Here is a 15,919-nt window from a genome sequence, read left to right on the forward strand (position 1 = left end):
CTCAAATGTGTCAGATGGAGCTTTAAATCCTTTTTGTCTCTGCCCCCTATTTCATTACGCAGTGCATATTTATTATGAATGATTTGGCAAGGGAAACCTGGTATTAAATTATTCAACTCCCCTTTTCCCCTCTGAAGCGGAGCCTGGGAATGAAAGTGAAAGAGTGGAGTTCTCCAATCTGGTTCTGCTCTTCTGCGAGCTCATCCGTCACGATGTGTTTTCCCACAACATCTACATGTGTACGCTAATTTCCCGCGGCGACCTGGCTTCTGACTCCCACCTGCCGCGTCCGCGTTCCCCCAGTGACGAGCCCTCGGATGAATCAGAGCGCAAGGAGCAGGACACAGGCAGCAGTGTCAAGATGGAGGTATGGTGGTGGCATCTGTTGTTGGTGTGATGGAGAATGATGAGTCATATGCATCAGTATAATACGCCATTGTGAGGTAAAAGCAGAACACCAAGTTATTTCTTGTTTGACAGGATACTGGTTTGTCAGAGTCCATGGAGATTGACCACAACTCCAGTGCTAATTTTGATGAGGTACATTTTCTTTTTGCATTCCATTATTCTGGTATAAATATTTTCCATATGATGCTCAGACTCCTTTTGCCTCATTTTTCCATGCAGATGTTCTCTCCTCCTATGCACTGTGAGTCTAAGGGCAGCCCATCTCCTGAAAAGCCTGCTCCAGAGCAGGACAGCAAGGCCACCTGTAAGGAAAAGGGCATGGACCCTGCCTTCCCACAGCTGTATGAACAACCCCGCCACATTCAGTATGCCACTCACTTCCCTATTCCTCAGGTAAGAAGAATTCACTTTTATTCAGAGTCAGTACTAATTCAAGGTCTGGAACAATAAGCTAAAAGAGCAAATACATTAAGATATAAAGTAATATGATTCATATTTCAAATGTTTATAAGATTTACACAGATCTTTAACCCATAAAGACCCTGTGGTACTTTTGTGGCAGCTAACCAAATCAATATTTCTCTCTATTTAACCATTGCTAAGTCATTTATCACCATTTTTTATATTATCCTTTGAATTTTCCACTTTTCAGAGTAAATCTTTACTTATCATGTAGCTGTTCATTAAAGCTCAGGGTTGTTACATCAAAACAGAGAAAACTAAATAAAAAGTTATGTTTTCAGCAACAATATCAATAAATGAACATAAAATAAGTGTTCATAACCACTGTCATTTGTCAAACTCCATGGGTTTTCCTGGTGAATCAGTTTTGCAGAATATGATGGTGTTTCCATGTTCACTTTGGAGCCTCTGAACGTCCAAGTGGGTTATGCCTGATGACCAGGAAAAGATGACACACTGCATTTTACCTCAATCCTATCAATGTACTGATAGGTTTAGTGGATCAACAGTAATTAAATGGTTTTGGTCACCAGCGGCTGTTTGGGTCTTTGAAGGTTGAAGTCTAAAATACACTAATCTGAATGTTAAAAATGACTTATTAAAACCTGTTTGGATTACGAAGTCAGCATTATTTTTTATAAAGTTGACTCAGCTTTAGTCTCACATTTTTGTTTTGGGGAAAAATTTTAATCCATTACATTGCAGTAAAACTACATAATTAAACCAACTCACAGACAAATAAACACTAGTGCTGAATGCACAGCCTGGTCAGACTCTATCCAGCATATTCAACAAGTGTGTCATGACGTGGTGTTGGCTCATTGAAAAATAGCTACTTCTGCAATTAATGAGGTAAAATGGTTTCTGTTAACTTTAATTCATTATGGGTAAATGCCAAATCAACAAGATCGGCCGTTTTGCAACACATTTAGTGCCTGGTTGAAGCCTGTTGGAAATAATGAATTTAAAGATAGTCCTTGTGGAAGAAAATGCTCAGATTAGGAAGTTAAAGTGCAGTCACAGAAAAAATTATTAGACCATCAAAAGTCATCAAAAACATGGAATGCCTGAAAGCAATGTTTTTGTCAGTACTGTGCCATAGCTATTAATGTAAGAACTTAAGTGATTTTGGTTAATATCAAGAAAACCATGGAAAATAGCTACCAGCTCTGAAATTAAACTCTTATGAGCTGTTTTTGTTATCATTATATTTGTCCAAAAAAATATACCTTTAGTTGTACCAAACATTAAAATGAACAAGAAATAGATGAAAACAAGGGTGGTCTAATAATTTTTTCCATGACTGTATAATGGTTGTTGTACCGCCGCCCACCCCAGAGAGCGGGAATATATAGATATACCAGGAATTCCGTCCGTCCTTCAGTCGGTCCGTCTAAGATTTTTGTCCATCCCATTTCTCAGACACTATTCACCCAATTCTTTTCAAATCTCACACACATTAATCCCTGGGTAGGCAGAGTATCAGTGAGGAGGAGGGGTAAAGTGTTGTGCGACTGGGCGGGTGTATTTTCACTTGTTGTCAATGGGTTTTGTCATTCAGTATTGTTTTGTATTCACATCTGAAGTACCCCTAGCCTGTGCCCCTCAAAACATACACCTTAAATTGCATGCATAATAGCCTTAAGAAAGGAAGTCTCATTGAAATTGGGAAAATCCAGAAATTTCCATTCAGTTAAATGTAAAAAAAAAAATAAAAATTGGTTTCCGTAGTTAAAATGTCACTTTTACTACGATGTTAGTGTGGGCGTGTTGTTGTGTTGTGAGTAATACTCTTACCATTCTTCACACATTAACTGTTCCATCTTTGTGTTTCTGTGATTGTCTGTAGGAGGAAAGTGCGAGCCATGAGTGCAACCAGCGGTTAGTGGTCCTCTATGGCGTTGGCAAACTGAGAGATGAGGCGCGACACACCATCAAGAAAATTACCAAAGACATCTTGAAGGTGCTCAACCGCAAAAGCACAGCAGAAACAGGTAACGGTGTTCTACAATTTCATGAGCTCTTCCACTGATAGTGTCACATTTTTCATCGACTTATACTTTACATTGCTCTGGCTGTAGGAATGCAGCTTGAAATTATTATAGCTTCCACATGTGTACAAATATAACTGGAGTCAGTGAAAATGGGCTTGAATTTATGATTCGTGTCCCCCAATTTATTGCCTGGAATTTTTTTTTTGCATTTCTCTGCAGAATAATTTATGTCTATCATTTGAAAGAGATAATGCTTTTCCAGACAGCAGTGTGGAACGCAGGAGCTTTGTCATGCTTGGATGTTTATAAAACATCATTCATATGCATGCTTAGTGTCTGCTTCCCCACTGTGGCCATTGCAGCTGCTATCCTCCTAATAACTGTCCCTCTTTGAACACGTTTCATTTGTATTTTGTTTCTTCTGCGCTTCTTAAGAGAACAACTTTTTTCCCTTCTTTATCAGACCCTAGGGGGTTGCATCACTCAATCTTCTTTCCACCCAATTTCTATGCTAATAGCTCTCATCTATCCAGAGCCCTTTTATCTCACATACATGTGACCTTATTAAATTGATTTAAGGATTTCAGTGGTGTAATTGTAGGAATTGGAGTGCTTTGTGTCACCTTAGCACATTCCTGCGAGCTGATGATGACCTTCAGCACATGATTGTTTTTCTCAGCAATGAAAATTAGTGTTAGCCCTTTTCTCTGGTGCCTTTATAACAGTGTCTTTTGCAGTGAAGCTTCAAATCGAAGGAGACTGGAAATAAGATAACAGACCATTGGCTTAACTCGATTTCACGGCCGGCCTGTTCAGCAGACTGGAACGAAATCTTCCCAACCAGTCATGAGTTGCCTTTCTATCTCTTAGTTTTCTCCTTTCTTTTTTCACACATTCACAGGAGGTGAGGAAGGACAGAAGAGGAAGAGGAGTAAGCCTGAGGCCTTTCCCACTGCAGAAGATATCTTCTCCAAATTCCAGCACCTCTCCCATTTTGACCAGCACCAGGTCACCTCCCAGGTTAGACCAGGCAGCCTCATTCTGTCATGTTCCTCATGTGTGCATAAATATAACAGCAAATTGGATAGGGAGACATATTAGGTTCATTAGTGGAAGTACAGTAGTGGCCTTAAACCAAAGACCTTTCAAGGTGGTAGATTTGAATAGAAATATGATTTCATTTCTCTTGTGAGTTGTCTGAATACAATTAGACTGAATAAAGCAGTTTGGTGGTTGTAATATGAAAACACTGCACAACATAATGTACTTAACCTTGGTTTTATTAATGTTTGTTTAAGAGAACAGATTGTATATTTAAAAAGGTCAAGTACTCTGAATTAATATGTATTGACATAATTATAATTTCACTGGAGGTGAAGTGGTGGATTTGTAATTAATAGACTAATGGTCACAATACACAAGGAAAAAAGTAATTAATTCTGTATGTGCATGTATGAAGTAACATTTGTTGTATTTGCATCACTCTTAACTTAAATACTTTCATTCTAATACATTTATTGAAAAAGTTTTAGGTGAATCTCTTGTTGTACTTGTGTAGAGTCATTTTGGACTAAAGGGACGTAAGGGCTCCCATTTTAAAGCAGTTGTTTTCATTCGTTTTGCCTCCATTTGTCCAGTCTCTCTCTCTCTGACTAAAATCCCAATGAAAAACAGTTGGCATTGTTTTAATGTTTTTGCTCATTTTAACTGTGCTCCATCGATTGTTTTTGCTGCAGCTCTGATTCAGAGCCAAAGCTCAAAATATTGGGTTTTTTATGTTTGTTTGCTTGTTTGTTTGTTTTTTTTACATGTTTGGGATTCTGAATTTTTTTATTTTTTTTTGTTGCTGCAGGTGTCCAGAAATGTGCTGGAACAAATCACCAGCTTTGCCTTAGGGATGTCTTATCACCTGCCTCTTGTCCAGCACATTCAGTTCATCTTTGACCTCATGGAATACTCCCTCAACATTAGTGGCCTCATAGACTTTGCTATTCAGGTAATATCAATAAATACATACACTGAGCAAAGTAATAAGTAATTGTAATAGTAATTTTTATTGCCATTTTTTCCATCCTTTCTCGGTGTGTTTTGTAGCTTCTGAATGAGCTGAGTCTGGTGGAAGCTGAGCTGCTGCTGAAGTCATCCAGTCTGGTCGGCAGCTACACCACCAGCCTGTGTCTGTGTATCGTAGCTGTACTGAGGAGGTACCACTCCTGCCTCATTCTCAATCCTGAGCAGACGGCACAAGTTTTTGATGGGTATGTCACTTACAGACCTTTTATAATGTGTAATTTTATGACCAGATAGACTTGATAATTGAGGGTAACCAAAGCTGTGATTGGAATCTGATTTTTTAGAGATGTTAGCAGGGTTAATTAAACAGCTAAACTTAGAATTAATGTAGTAAACAGATGCATTTGGTTGTAAAAGCAAGTAAAGAAGTTGTTAATGTTTTGACTTCTTGCCTCCTCGATATACTGAGGATGCTTTCTAATGATTTGGTTGTTTCAGGATGCCTGCAGGGCATTTGCAGGCAATCCTATAAACTAAACTACATTACTTGCAGTTATTTGTAATGATGGCAATCAGGAATTTTAGCTGATGCTGCCATTGAACTCTCTGAAAGTTGTGTTGTTCCTAAAAACCTTAAGTGTTTAATGCAAATGATCTCTTTTAAAAGCCTCAATTTGAAGTAAGCTTAATTGTTCCATATGTTTTGTATTATGTCTGTGTCTGAAATAAACTAACCTAACCTTAAGTAGAATAAAGTGAATAAATGTATTAATAAGTTGATAAAAATTCATTCTGAGTTGTATAGCAGAAGGCACTGTTTTTGATATCGTTTAAATTTGTTTGTTTAGGCTGCGCATTGTGGTAAAATCAGGAGTAAACCCAGCGGACTGTTCCTCGGCTGAGCGCTGTATCTTAGCCTACCTGTATGACCTCTACACGTCCTGCAGTCACCTCAAAAGCAAGTTTGGCGAGATCTTCAGGTACATGAAAATGATTTTTCTTCTTTTGTCTTCTTTGACACAATGATGAGAGAAAGGTAGATGTGATTTGAATAGCAGAATGTGCACTATTAGTCAAAAATGTAGGTCTCTTCCGCTTTTTTTGTAATGGAAAGGACTATTTTGAAGATTATAATGGTATGTCAGTCTTCCTTTTGTCAATTGTCTGTTTCATCATTATGAAAATAAACTACTATTGTCCAAATAATGCATCAGTCTGATAACAAAGGCTGACATTTTTCAGACAGTGGCTTTACTTGTTCCCTGAAAGAGGCCATTCTTTACAAAATGTAAATTACTTTTCATTCTTTGTAATCTGAAATTCCCCAGGCATTTTACCGCGAAACTTTGTTCCATTTCATGTCTGAAAAAACAATTATAGAAAAAATTGGGTAACAACTTACAGCTTTTCTGCACCATTTGAAGGTCTTGAAAGTTAATGTGAGCAATTCCTACAGGCATCATGTCTTTTCTTGATTACTTATAAACCCTTCGTCTGTTTAAAAGTAGTGTTAGAACAAACTGTTTTGCAATATTTTAGTTCAGTATTTGTATTAACACCGCTTTTTGTAAGTAGTATATTGCTATCAAAATGGTAAGAAAAGGGTAAACAAAGATGGAAACACCATTTTTACCTTTAAACAGGTCTGTAATTAAGGGAAACTGGTGTTCGAAGTTTTTTGACTGGTAGCTGAAGCTGTAATAAAGCAGAATCCTAACATATGGACACTAATACACATGTAAAATATTTACATAAAATATCTCAATGTTTGCATAAACGAAATTTTGACCATTATAGTGTCCCTTTAGTTTTCGGTCGAAGAGAAAAATTCAATAGAAAATCAAAAATGACAGGTCTAACTCAGGGTGCTTTGTTTTCGTTACTACAAATACTCCAACCCTCTTGTCTTTCTGTTTTTTCTCACAGTGAATTCTGCTCCAAAGTGAAGAACTCCATCTACTGCAATATTGACCCATCAGACTCCAACATGCTCTGGGACCCTGTGTTCATGATGGAGGCCATCGCTAACCCCTCAGCTCACAACTTCAACCACTCCATGGTGGGCAAGATCCTCAACGACAGCCCAGCCAACCGCTACAGCTTCGTCTGTAATGTTCTCATGGATGTATGTGTGGACCACAGAGACCCTGAGAGGTGTGTTTTAATTTTTAATCTCTTTATGTCTGTGGCTCAGACTGCTACATACTCTGAATTCATATCACGTGTGCTTTCAGGGTGAATGATATCGGGATTCTATGTGCGGAGCTGACGGCGTATTGCCGCTCTCTAAGCGCTGAGTGGCTTGGCATCCTTAAAGCTCTCTGCTGCTCATCCAACAATGGGAACTGTGGATTCAATGATTTGCTCTGTAATGTAGATGTGAGTTGTGAATCACTGATTATTTTTCTAGCAATTAACATTTTCTAAATTTTTATTTTCATCATTTTTACACAAGTGTTCTGTTTTATGTTACTTTGGGTGATAGTGTTTGTTTGACGTGTCTATATTCTTTCTAATTATCATCCTTTGTACTTGTTCTTCAGGTTAGCGATTTGTCCTTCCATGATTCTCTGGCAACCTTCGTAGCCATTCTAATAGCTAGACAGTGCCTACTCCTTGAAGACCTGGTTCGCTGTGTGGCCATTCCTTCCCTCCTCAATGCAGGTAAGGGTTTTTATGATTATAAGGGTTTATGATGCGCACAATCTTAGTTCCAAAGCAGGGTAAAAAGAAGAATAATTGCATCATTCTTCCCATTTGTTTGAATATTTCAAGATTTAATATTCTTTTTATGATCCTTTGTTCTCTATTAGAATGTCAGCATATATGCACTGTATAATCCCATTTCCATTTGGAAGGATTTTATAAATTAATGAGCAGTACATTGCAGTATGAGCTGTAGGATTCAAGTTGTATAATGCATTACTTCTACCAGAGATGAGAGTACATGCAGTGTATTTGATCTGGGTCCATGAAGCCTTGGTGTGCTTTGTGCATTGGCCAGAGAAGTGTCTCTGTCTCCCTGCTGTTAATCTTTTTTCTCCCTGCTTTGGAGACAAAACCCTATTCAGCCATGTTGGTTGGCTGGGTTTGGCTCATTTTGCAATGTTACAACACATGCCAAATCCCTACAGCTCTCGCTGGTGGCAAAGGCTTTGTTCTCGCTCCTTTTTCACAACAGCCCTATGAAAATTCCACTTCATCCTAACTGATAAAATGTCTATGTAGGACAAGGTTTAAATTTAGATGTGTCACTTTGATGTTGTAGATGGCATAACTTGTCCAAAATGTATTGTATGTGATATGGGGAAACACAGCTCTGATCATTGCATGTATCTGGAACTTCCTTCAGCTTGCAGTGAACAAGACTCTGAGCCTGGAGCCAGACTCACCTGCAGGATCCTCTTGCACCTTTTCAAGACTCCTCAGCGCAATCCTGTCCCCCAAGATGGTGTGAAGTCAGGTATTAAACAGAACCCAACCTCCTTTAATGCACTCTTCTATTATTCTCTGTTACTTTTATTCTCATACAGCCTTTATGTGTTTGCAGATAAGTCCTCTGTCGGTATCCGGTCATCTTGTGATCGCCACCTTCTTGCTGCTTCTCAGAACAGCATAGTGGTCGGAGCAGTATTTGCTGTCCTCAAAGCTGTGTTTATGCTTGGTAAGAGTCTTTGCAGAACTGTCATATCAAGAAGTTCAAAGTTTCCTTCTTTAATAAATGCAGATGGATTACATTTATTACATCACACAAATATCCAATCTTTTACCAAATATTTCAAAATTCCAAAGTAGGTCATATAAATGTCATATTTAATTTGGATATTTTAAACCAGGGTTTGCTTACTTTGGATCATTTTCCAGTTAAGATATGTAAGATATATTAGTATTATTCAGGCCTTCAGAGGATTCTTACGCGGTATGGCCTCAGTTGGAGTTTTGCACTTTGCAATGCACTCTTTTGCAGTTCTGTGAATTGTGCATAACCAAACCCAAATTCCAAATGAAAGAATAAGGTTTAACAAGTCAGCTTTCAGTGGAAATCTTCTTAAAGTCCTACATCAATCAGAGTATGTATGACTTCATTTAAGCAAGAATATTGTTGGAATGCTAATTTTCAATAACCATGTAAACAACTTAGGGGAATATTATCTTTTTCAAAATAATGGGGAAAAAACAATTTCGGTAATTAGTTGCCATGCATTAAAATTAGGCTCTTAACTCGATAGTGAATTGTTCTAGTTAATTCATTTGTTTTTCTTTGTTGTTTTAGGTGATGCTGAGCTAAGGGGTTCAGGACTCTCCCACCCCGCTGGCCTCGACGACATATCTGAAGGCCGTAATGTTTCTATAGAAACTGCAAGCTTGGATGTGTATGCAAAGTATGTTCTGAAGACCATCTGTCAGCAGGTGAGAATATCTGCTGAAATTATGTAAAAAATATAAGAAGTAAAGTAGTGAAACTGACTCTTAAGTGGAGAAGGAAGAAACACAGGTGTCATAGTAACAAATAGATCACATTAAAGGCTTTCTGCTGCCTCAAACCAGAGGAATCAGCACCTAAAGCTGCATATGGTTCCAGTTTTGTTAAAGATTAGCAGCGCTGTCGTCAAAAAAGAAACAGTACTCTACATTTTTCTTCTAATAACTACTCAACTTTCCGGATTTGCTTCAGGAAGCCAACGAAGCAAAAAGGCATGAATGACACTATAATCTGAAGCAGATGTCAGTAGCATCACATAGATGCCAGAGCCAAAAAGAAAATCTGGCAGTTGCTTAGACACATGTTCTGAGGTCTTGAGACTTTAGCTCCATTTTCTGACCACAAATGCTGTTGTATTTTGCAGATCTGAGAAGTGACCCTTCACACTGTTTTTATCAGCATGTACCCAGCACAGCTTAAGTTTATTTTGACTCATGACATTACATGATAATTTGGATTTAACACACCCTGTTAGTTTACCACAGCTAAAACAGACAAGTTACCACATTAACATGTTTTCCTCCTTTTCTGGCTGATTTCTCACCCCCCCTCCTGTTCCTCTGTTTGTACAGGAATGGGTAGGAGAGCGCTGCCTTAAGTCTCTTTCTGAGGACAGCAGTGCCCTCCAGGATCCAGTGCTTGTAAACATTCAAGCCCAGCGGCTACTGCAGCTCATTTGCTATCCTCACCGCCAGCTGGACAGTGATGACGGGGACAACCCTCAGAGGCAGCGCATCAAACGCATCCTCCAGGTCCAGAATGAACATAAAAACATACAGTTGTATCTCTTTGTTGTAGGAAATGTTTAATTTACGTAAAAGAATAATATTTGGCTTAGGTAGAATGTGACGTATTTGTAGGTTTCTAAACCTCAATCATCTCATATCATGCTTGAAAGATTATTTTTCATATTGTGTCATTAGAGTCTCTTTCCATGGGGCGTTGCTGCCCTCTCCTGGCTAAGTAAACATTTGGAAACTCTTTAACCAGTGCTATTACTGTGTCAGCTTAGAACAGGCTCTTGGAAGCTTCTGAACAAAAAATAATTTTGTGAACCTTGTTTCTCTTGTAGAACATGGACCAGTGGACGATGAGGCAGTCATCTCTTGAGCTGCAGCTGATGATCAAGCAGAGCACCAACAATGTAAGTTCAGTTCATTCACAATACTCAACCACTTTTCTACTGAAATGCATGTGAATAACCTTGTGTAACATTTCTTTGGTTTCCAAACAGGAACTGTATTCTCTATTGGAGAATATAGCCAAGGCCACCATAGAGGTGTTTCAAAAATCTGCTGAAATGAACTCTAGTAACCCCTCAGGGAATGGGGCAACAGTCCAAGGCGGCTCCGCATCCAACAACAATAGCACCACAAGCAAGATGAAACCGATTTTAAGGTGTGTGCTTAACAGCAGAATTGTAGCTTATTGTAATGATCTTTCTTATACTGTTTTCTTTACCTGGAATTTTGTTGAAGGACATTTTATGTTTTCATTTATCCATGCAGTATATTATGTACTGTACACTGGAAGGTACGATGGCTTCAAGTCATGCATATTATTACTACTAGATTAGTCGATGACGTGAATATAAATTATGTTTGGTTTTGTGTTATTTAATAAAAAATGTTCATGATAAAACACAGAGCATGAACGTGTTTAGTCATTTTAATTAAAACTGCTAGCAGGCTTTACTGTATGTAAACATTGTTTGTCCTTTCTTTTATATGCCCCAGCTCATCGGAGCGTTCAGGTGTGTGGCTGGTGGCTCCATTGATAGCAAAACTGCCCACCACAGTTCAGGGCCATGTCCTGAAGGCAGCAGGGGAAGAGCTGGAGAAAGGACAGCACCTGGGCTCCTCCTCACGCAAGGAGAGGGACAGACAGAAACAGAAAAGGTAAGGGCATAACCTTAAACCAAATTAGATTTTTTTTTAATTCTGTTGAAAATCGTCCATTAGATTATGATAATGTTATCACTGGAGTAATGTTCTGAGTCACTATCACACACTACGAAAGCCACAAAACCTAATTTGCGTTTCTCCCTCCTCAGTATGTCTCTGTTGAGTCAGCAGCCGTTCCTGTCCTTGGTGTTGACCTGCTTGAAGGGACAAGATGAACAGAGGGAAGGCCTTCTCACTTCCCTTTACAGCCAAGTCCAGCAGATTGTCACCAACTGGAGAGAAGATCAGTATCAAGACGACTGCAAGGCAAAGCAGATGATGCATGAGGCTCTTAAACTTCGCCTTAATCTCGTAAGAGTTTTTATTTTATCACACCCTGTGCTACCTGTTGCTAGACTAAATAGCAATAAATGTAAAACACAATAATTAAGTCCACAAAACTGGCAAAAGTATGGTAGAACGTTATCCATATTGACTTTTTGGAGTGTATCATGCAGACAATATGAACATTAAAGCATAATTACCTCCGCCAAGGAGGTTATGTTTTTGCTGGTGTTGGTTTGTCTGTCTGTCTGTCCGTGTGCAAGATAACTCAAAAAGTTATGGACGGATTTGGATGAAAATTTCAAGAAATGTTGATACTGGCACAAGGAACAAATGAGTAAATTTTGGTGGTGATCGGGGGGGGCACTGATCTGCTTTGGTGGAGGTCTGCGCTCTCTGAGTGCTGTTCTAGTTAAATATGGTTTAATAAATTCCAGTACATAACTTCTCTGCTATTTTAACACTTTGCATCAGTCAAACTGCTGTGAAAAGACTAAGAACTTTTTCTCCTCTGATAACAAGGTGGGTGGCATGTTTGATACGGTGCAGCGCAGCACCCAGCAGACGACTGAGTGGGCAGTGTTACTCCTCGACATCATCAGCAGCGGCACAGTGGACATGCAGTCTAATAAGTGAGTGTCAAGCACAGAGGAAAATCTCATTCCATTGTGCAGTTTACACACTCGCCCTTCACTTTGACACTATCATTATTTCCTTACACAAACATGGCTGACATTACTATATGAATCACATGCTCACTTGGCTCATGTGCTTGTTTCTCATCCACAGTGAGCTCTTTACAACAGTGTTGGACATGTTGAGTGTGCTGATTAACGGCACACTAGCTGCTGACATGTCCAGTATCTCTCAGGGCAGCATGGAGGAGAATAAGAGGGCCTATATGAACCTGGTCAAAAAGCTCAGGGTAAGCAGCGCTTGGCTTTATCACCCATAGGCAGGACACTGGATCAGGCATTATTCATTGTCTTTCAAGGTCAAAAATCAACCTTGTTGTTTCTCAGAGGTGAAGCAGTGTACAGTGAAAAACACTACCTAGTACATTTGCAGCATTCTTAAAAAAGCATGTATGAACAGCAAAACTCTGAGGGGCACAAAATGAAACAATAGCACCATCACCCAGTTTGTAAATGGGTTTCACACTAAACTAGATTATATTATATTATATTATATTATATTATATTATATTATATTATATTATATTAGACTTTATTTATCCCACAACGGGGAAATTCCATGATCAAGACAGCAACAGAATAAAGTGCGAGAAAAAAATGTACATGCATAAAGACAGTAAAAAAGACAACAATTTAAAAAATAATAATAATAGTCATAAGTGATAAAACTATACAGACTGTATACATAATTACAACATGTAAATATACAACATATTTACATGAACATACAATCTAACTTTAATTGTACCCATGTCTTTCTTAGTTAGCTGAGTTTCTAAGTTGGCTTTTACATGAGTTGCTAAAACAACGAACATTTAAAGACACTTTTCAAGTAATAGAGTTTAAAATGTCACTGCTTCTTTGAAAAAGGGGATGTGATTGTTTGCATTTTCACAATTGCACGTCTTCACACTATAACCATTTTCTATCTGCAGAAAGAGCTGGGTGATCGGCAGTCAGAAAGTTTGGAAAAGGTTCGCCAGCTTCTGCCACTGCCCAAGCAAACCCGTGATGTCATAACCTGTGAACCTCAGGGCTCGCTAATAGACACCAAGGGCAACAAGATTGCTGGTTTTGAGAAGGAAGTAAGTGCTTTCTCATGTTTTCGTGTCCCCAATTTAAGATTAAGTGGTACGTAGTGTGGTGCTTTAGCCTCTCTGTCATTACTGGTATGAGAAGTGGAGTTGACTGAAATCTGTCATCCTGCTCTGTACATGGGAGGAGCGTGTAATGGAACATCTCAAGCTGTCAGAAGAACTGGGTTTGTATTTGTGTTAATTGTGCTCTAGGCTTAGTGTGTTTTAAAAGGTTGTGGTGTTGATTATACTAATTTGTGATGATATGATAAGAAATGTATAAATTGGGAAAAAAATCAATAAAAAGATCTAAAAAATAAAATACTACAAGATAAACTGAGGTCAGTATGATTTGCATGTGTTGCAGTCTGAGTGTTGCCAGTGCAATAACTGTACTGTCTCTGTTCCATCAGGGCCTTCAAGTGTCGACCAAACAGAAGATTTCTCCTTGGGATGTCTTTGAGGGTCTAAAACACTCTGCCCCCCTGTCCTGGGGTTGGTTTGGTACTGTGCGTGTGGACCGTAAGGTTACTAAATTTGAGGAGCAGCAGCGCTTTCTGCTTTACCACACCCACCTAAAGCCCAAACCTCGGAGCTATTACCTGGAGCCGCTCCCCCTCCCCCCTGAAGAGGAGGAGCCCCTGACTCCTGTCTCACAGGAACCAGAGAAGAAGATGATGGAAGCGGTGAAGCCCGAGAAAAATGTGTCGACTGTTCCGTCTGATTCTAATAAGAAGAAATCCAGCAAGAAGAAGAAAACTCCTGCTAACAAGCCTGAGGTGAGTCATGTTAACATATGAGAAAGTTAACATACACTGAATGATTTCTCGACACACCTATTGTCTGTGCAGAAGTTACTGCAGCATGATTAATAAAATTTTTCGCTTGCTTTCACAAGGACTATGTGAACCGTACGCCTAGTGGTGTTACCTATGGGACAAATATGTCTGCTGACCTGATGCAGAACCATCCTTATGGCAGACTACCGTACAGCCAGCAGACCATGGGCATGTACACACAGAACCAGCCTCTACCTCCGGGTCAGTTCTCAGCATGTTCTCTCATCATAACCCTGATCCCCAGCTGTACCGGTCAAAGCTGTTTTTAACTATCTTCGAATCTTGCTGTGTGATTGCAACTCAAATCTTTTTCTTTTCGCAGGAGGTCCTGGTTTAGATCCTCCATATAGACCTGCCCGGAACCCACCAATGAACAAAATGATGCCTACGCGGCCCAGTTATCCAGGCATGATGCCTGGCATGCAAGGAAATATGCCGGGCATGATGGGACTAGATAAACAGTATCCAATGGGTTATAAACCCCAGCCCAGCATGCCTCAGATGCTGCGGCACCAGCTGCAGGTTAGGCTACAGGTGAGTCGGTCCACACTGACGGTGACTCCGCCCATGTTAGCCAAGTACAGTTGACCTGAAGTAAATAGTTTATACTGGGAAAGTTGTATAAGATAAAGCTGATCGCTGCTTTATATTTTGATTTAAAGCCCAGTATTATTTGAAACTTCAAGTTCCTCTGGGACCACATAGATTGTGTTTTCTGACTTCCTGTTTCTCTTTTCAGAATCAGGGCACGATAGGGCAACAGATTAGACAGATAACCCCCAACCAACCATACACTTCAATGCAGGCTAATCAGGTGAGTGTATTTTTGTGACTTTTCCTTTGTTTTCCACAATATTCATCACACATTTATTGTTGTCATTTGGGATGTTTATTCCTGCCTCTTTGTTACTATGGAGGCATTATCATAATGTTGTGCTTTTGGTTCTGCTTCTCATGAACCTTGCAAGTTTGGATCAGAAAACAATGATAATAATAACAGTGAGGATGTTCTCTCTTGTAGGTTTAATTATCAATATTTCTTTTTTGTTCAGAACATATCTCAGGGCTATACCACATACGGAACACACATGGGGATGCAGCAGCATCCATCACAAGGTGGTGGTATAGTTCCTTCTTCCTATGGGAACCAAAACTTCCAGGGCTCACATCCTGGAGCCAACCCAGGTGTGGTGGATCCTCTTAGGCAAATGCAGCAGAGGCCCAGTGGTTATGTTCACCAGCAGGCACCAGGCTACTCACACAGTATGCCGAGGTCAGTGCATGATTATACTTTTCTAAAAGGAAATTAGCGGACTGTACAATATTCTCTAGAGATTTTTTTGGGCCATTGTATGCTAACTACAATGTGACCTTTCCTCTCCTCAGGTTTGCCCACCAGCCCATACAGCAGAATCCCATCATCCATGGTCTCGGACACATGGGAGGTCAGGGTGTCCATCCAGGCCTCAGGCCCAATCAGATGCTAGCGGAACAGCAGCAGCAGCAACAGCAGCAGCAGCAACAAGCAGCACAGCAACAGCAACAGTACATCCGACAACAAGCACTCAGAGTACGTCAGCGGTCATTTATTCAAACACTATTCACATATTGGGCTTATTGGGATTTTCGTGAGTACCATGTGAAAAAAGCCTGTTGTTTGTGTGCATGATTTGTGTCCCTTCCTTAAGTATAATAGTGTCAGAAGAAACAAGTAGCTCTGA

At 39.6% G+C, this 15,919-nt stretch overlaps 1 protein-coding gene across 4 annotated transcripts in view; it reads left to right on the forward strand.

Annotated features, from left to right (window-relative positions):
* Positions 1–15,919, forward strand: part of med12 (mediator complex subunit 12) — a 28,755-nt gene that overhangs the window by 9,378 nt on the left and 3,458 nt on the right. Inside the window, exons 13-40 of one of the 4 annotated variants that reach the window (XM_030145507.1) lie at positions 138–367; positions 481–540; positions 628–801; positions 2,720–2,864; positions 3,766–3,884; positions 4,717–4,860; positions 4,959–5,122; positions 5,726–5,857; positions 6,804–7,031; positions 7,112–7,256; positions 7,421–7,541; positions 8,230–8,340; positions 8,428–8,541; positions 9,151–9,287; positions 9,933–10,112; positions 10,433–10,504; positions 10,595–10,758; positions 11,097–11,258; positions 11,414–11,615; positions 12,111–12,220; positions 12,378–12,513; positions 13,219–13,368; positions 13,773–14,138; positions 14,258–14,399; positions 14,521–14,732; positions 14,938–15,012; positions 15,251–15,471; positions 15,585–15,768. In XM_030145507.1, coding sequence (XP_030001367.1) covers positions 138–367; positions 481–540; positions 628–801; positions 2,720–2,864; positions 3,766–3,884; positions 4,717–4,860; positions 4,959–5,122; positions 5,726–5,857; positions 6,804–7,031; positions 7,112–7,256; positions 7,421–7,541; positions 8,230–8,340; positions 8,428–8,541; positions 9,151–9,287; positions 9,933–10,112; positions 10,433–10,504; positions 10,595–10,758; positions 11,097–11,258; positions 11,414–11,615; positions 12,111–12,220; positions 12,378–12,513; positions 13,219–13,368; positions 13,773–14,138; positions 14,258–14,399; positions 14,521–14,732; positions 14,938–15,012; positions 15,251–15,471; positions 15,585–15,768 — 4,400 coding nt within the window. Of the gene's footprint in view, positions 1–137; positions 368–480; positions 802–2,719; positions 2,865–3,765; positions 3,885–4,716; positions 4,861–4,958; positions 5,123–5,725; positions 5,858–6,803; positions 7,032–7,111; positions 7,257–7,420; positions 7,542–8,229; positions 8,341–8,427; positions 8,542–9,150; positions 9,288–9,932; positions 10,113–10,432; positions 10,505–10,594; positions 10,759–11,096; positions 11,259–11,413; positions 11,616–12,110; positions 12,221–12,377; positions 12,514–13,218; positions 13,369–13,772; positions 14,139–14,257; positions 14,400–14,520; positions 14,733–14,937; positions 15,013–15,250; positions 15,472–15,584; positions 15,769–15,919 lie in introns of all 4 variants that reach the window. The other 3 variants (XM_030145508.1, XM_030145504.1, XM_030145506.1) reach the window with 3 other exon arrangements.

The sequence above is a fragment of the Sphaeramia orbicularis genome, chromosome 10 (genome assembly GCF_902148855.1).
Source record: "Sphaeramia orbicularis chromosome 10, fSphaOr1.1, whole genome shotgun sequence".
Classification (NCBI taxonomy): Eukaryota; Metazoa; Chordata; class Actinopteri; order Kurtiformes; family Apogonidae; genus Sphaeramia; species Sphaeramia orbicularis.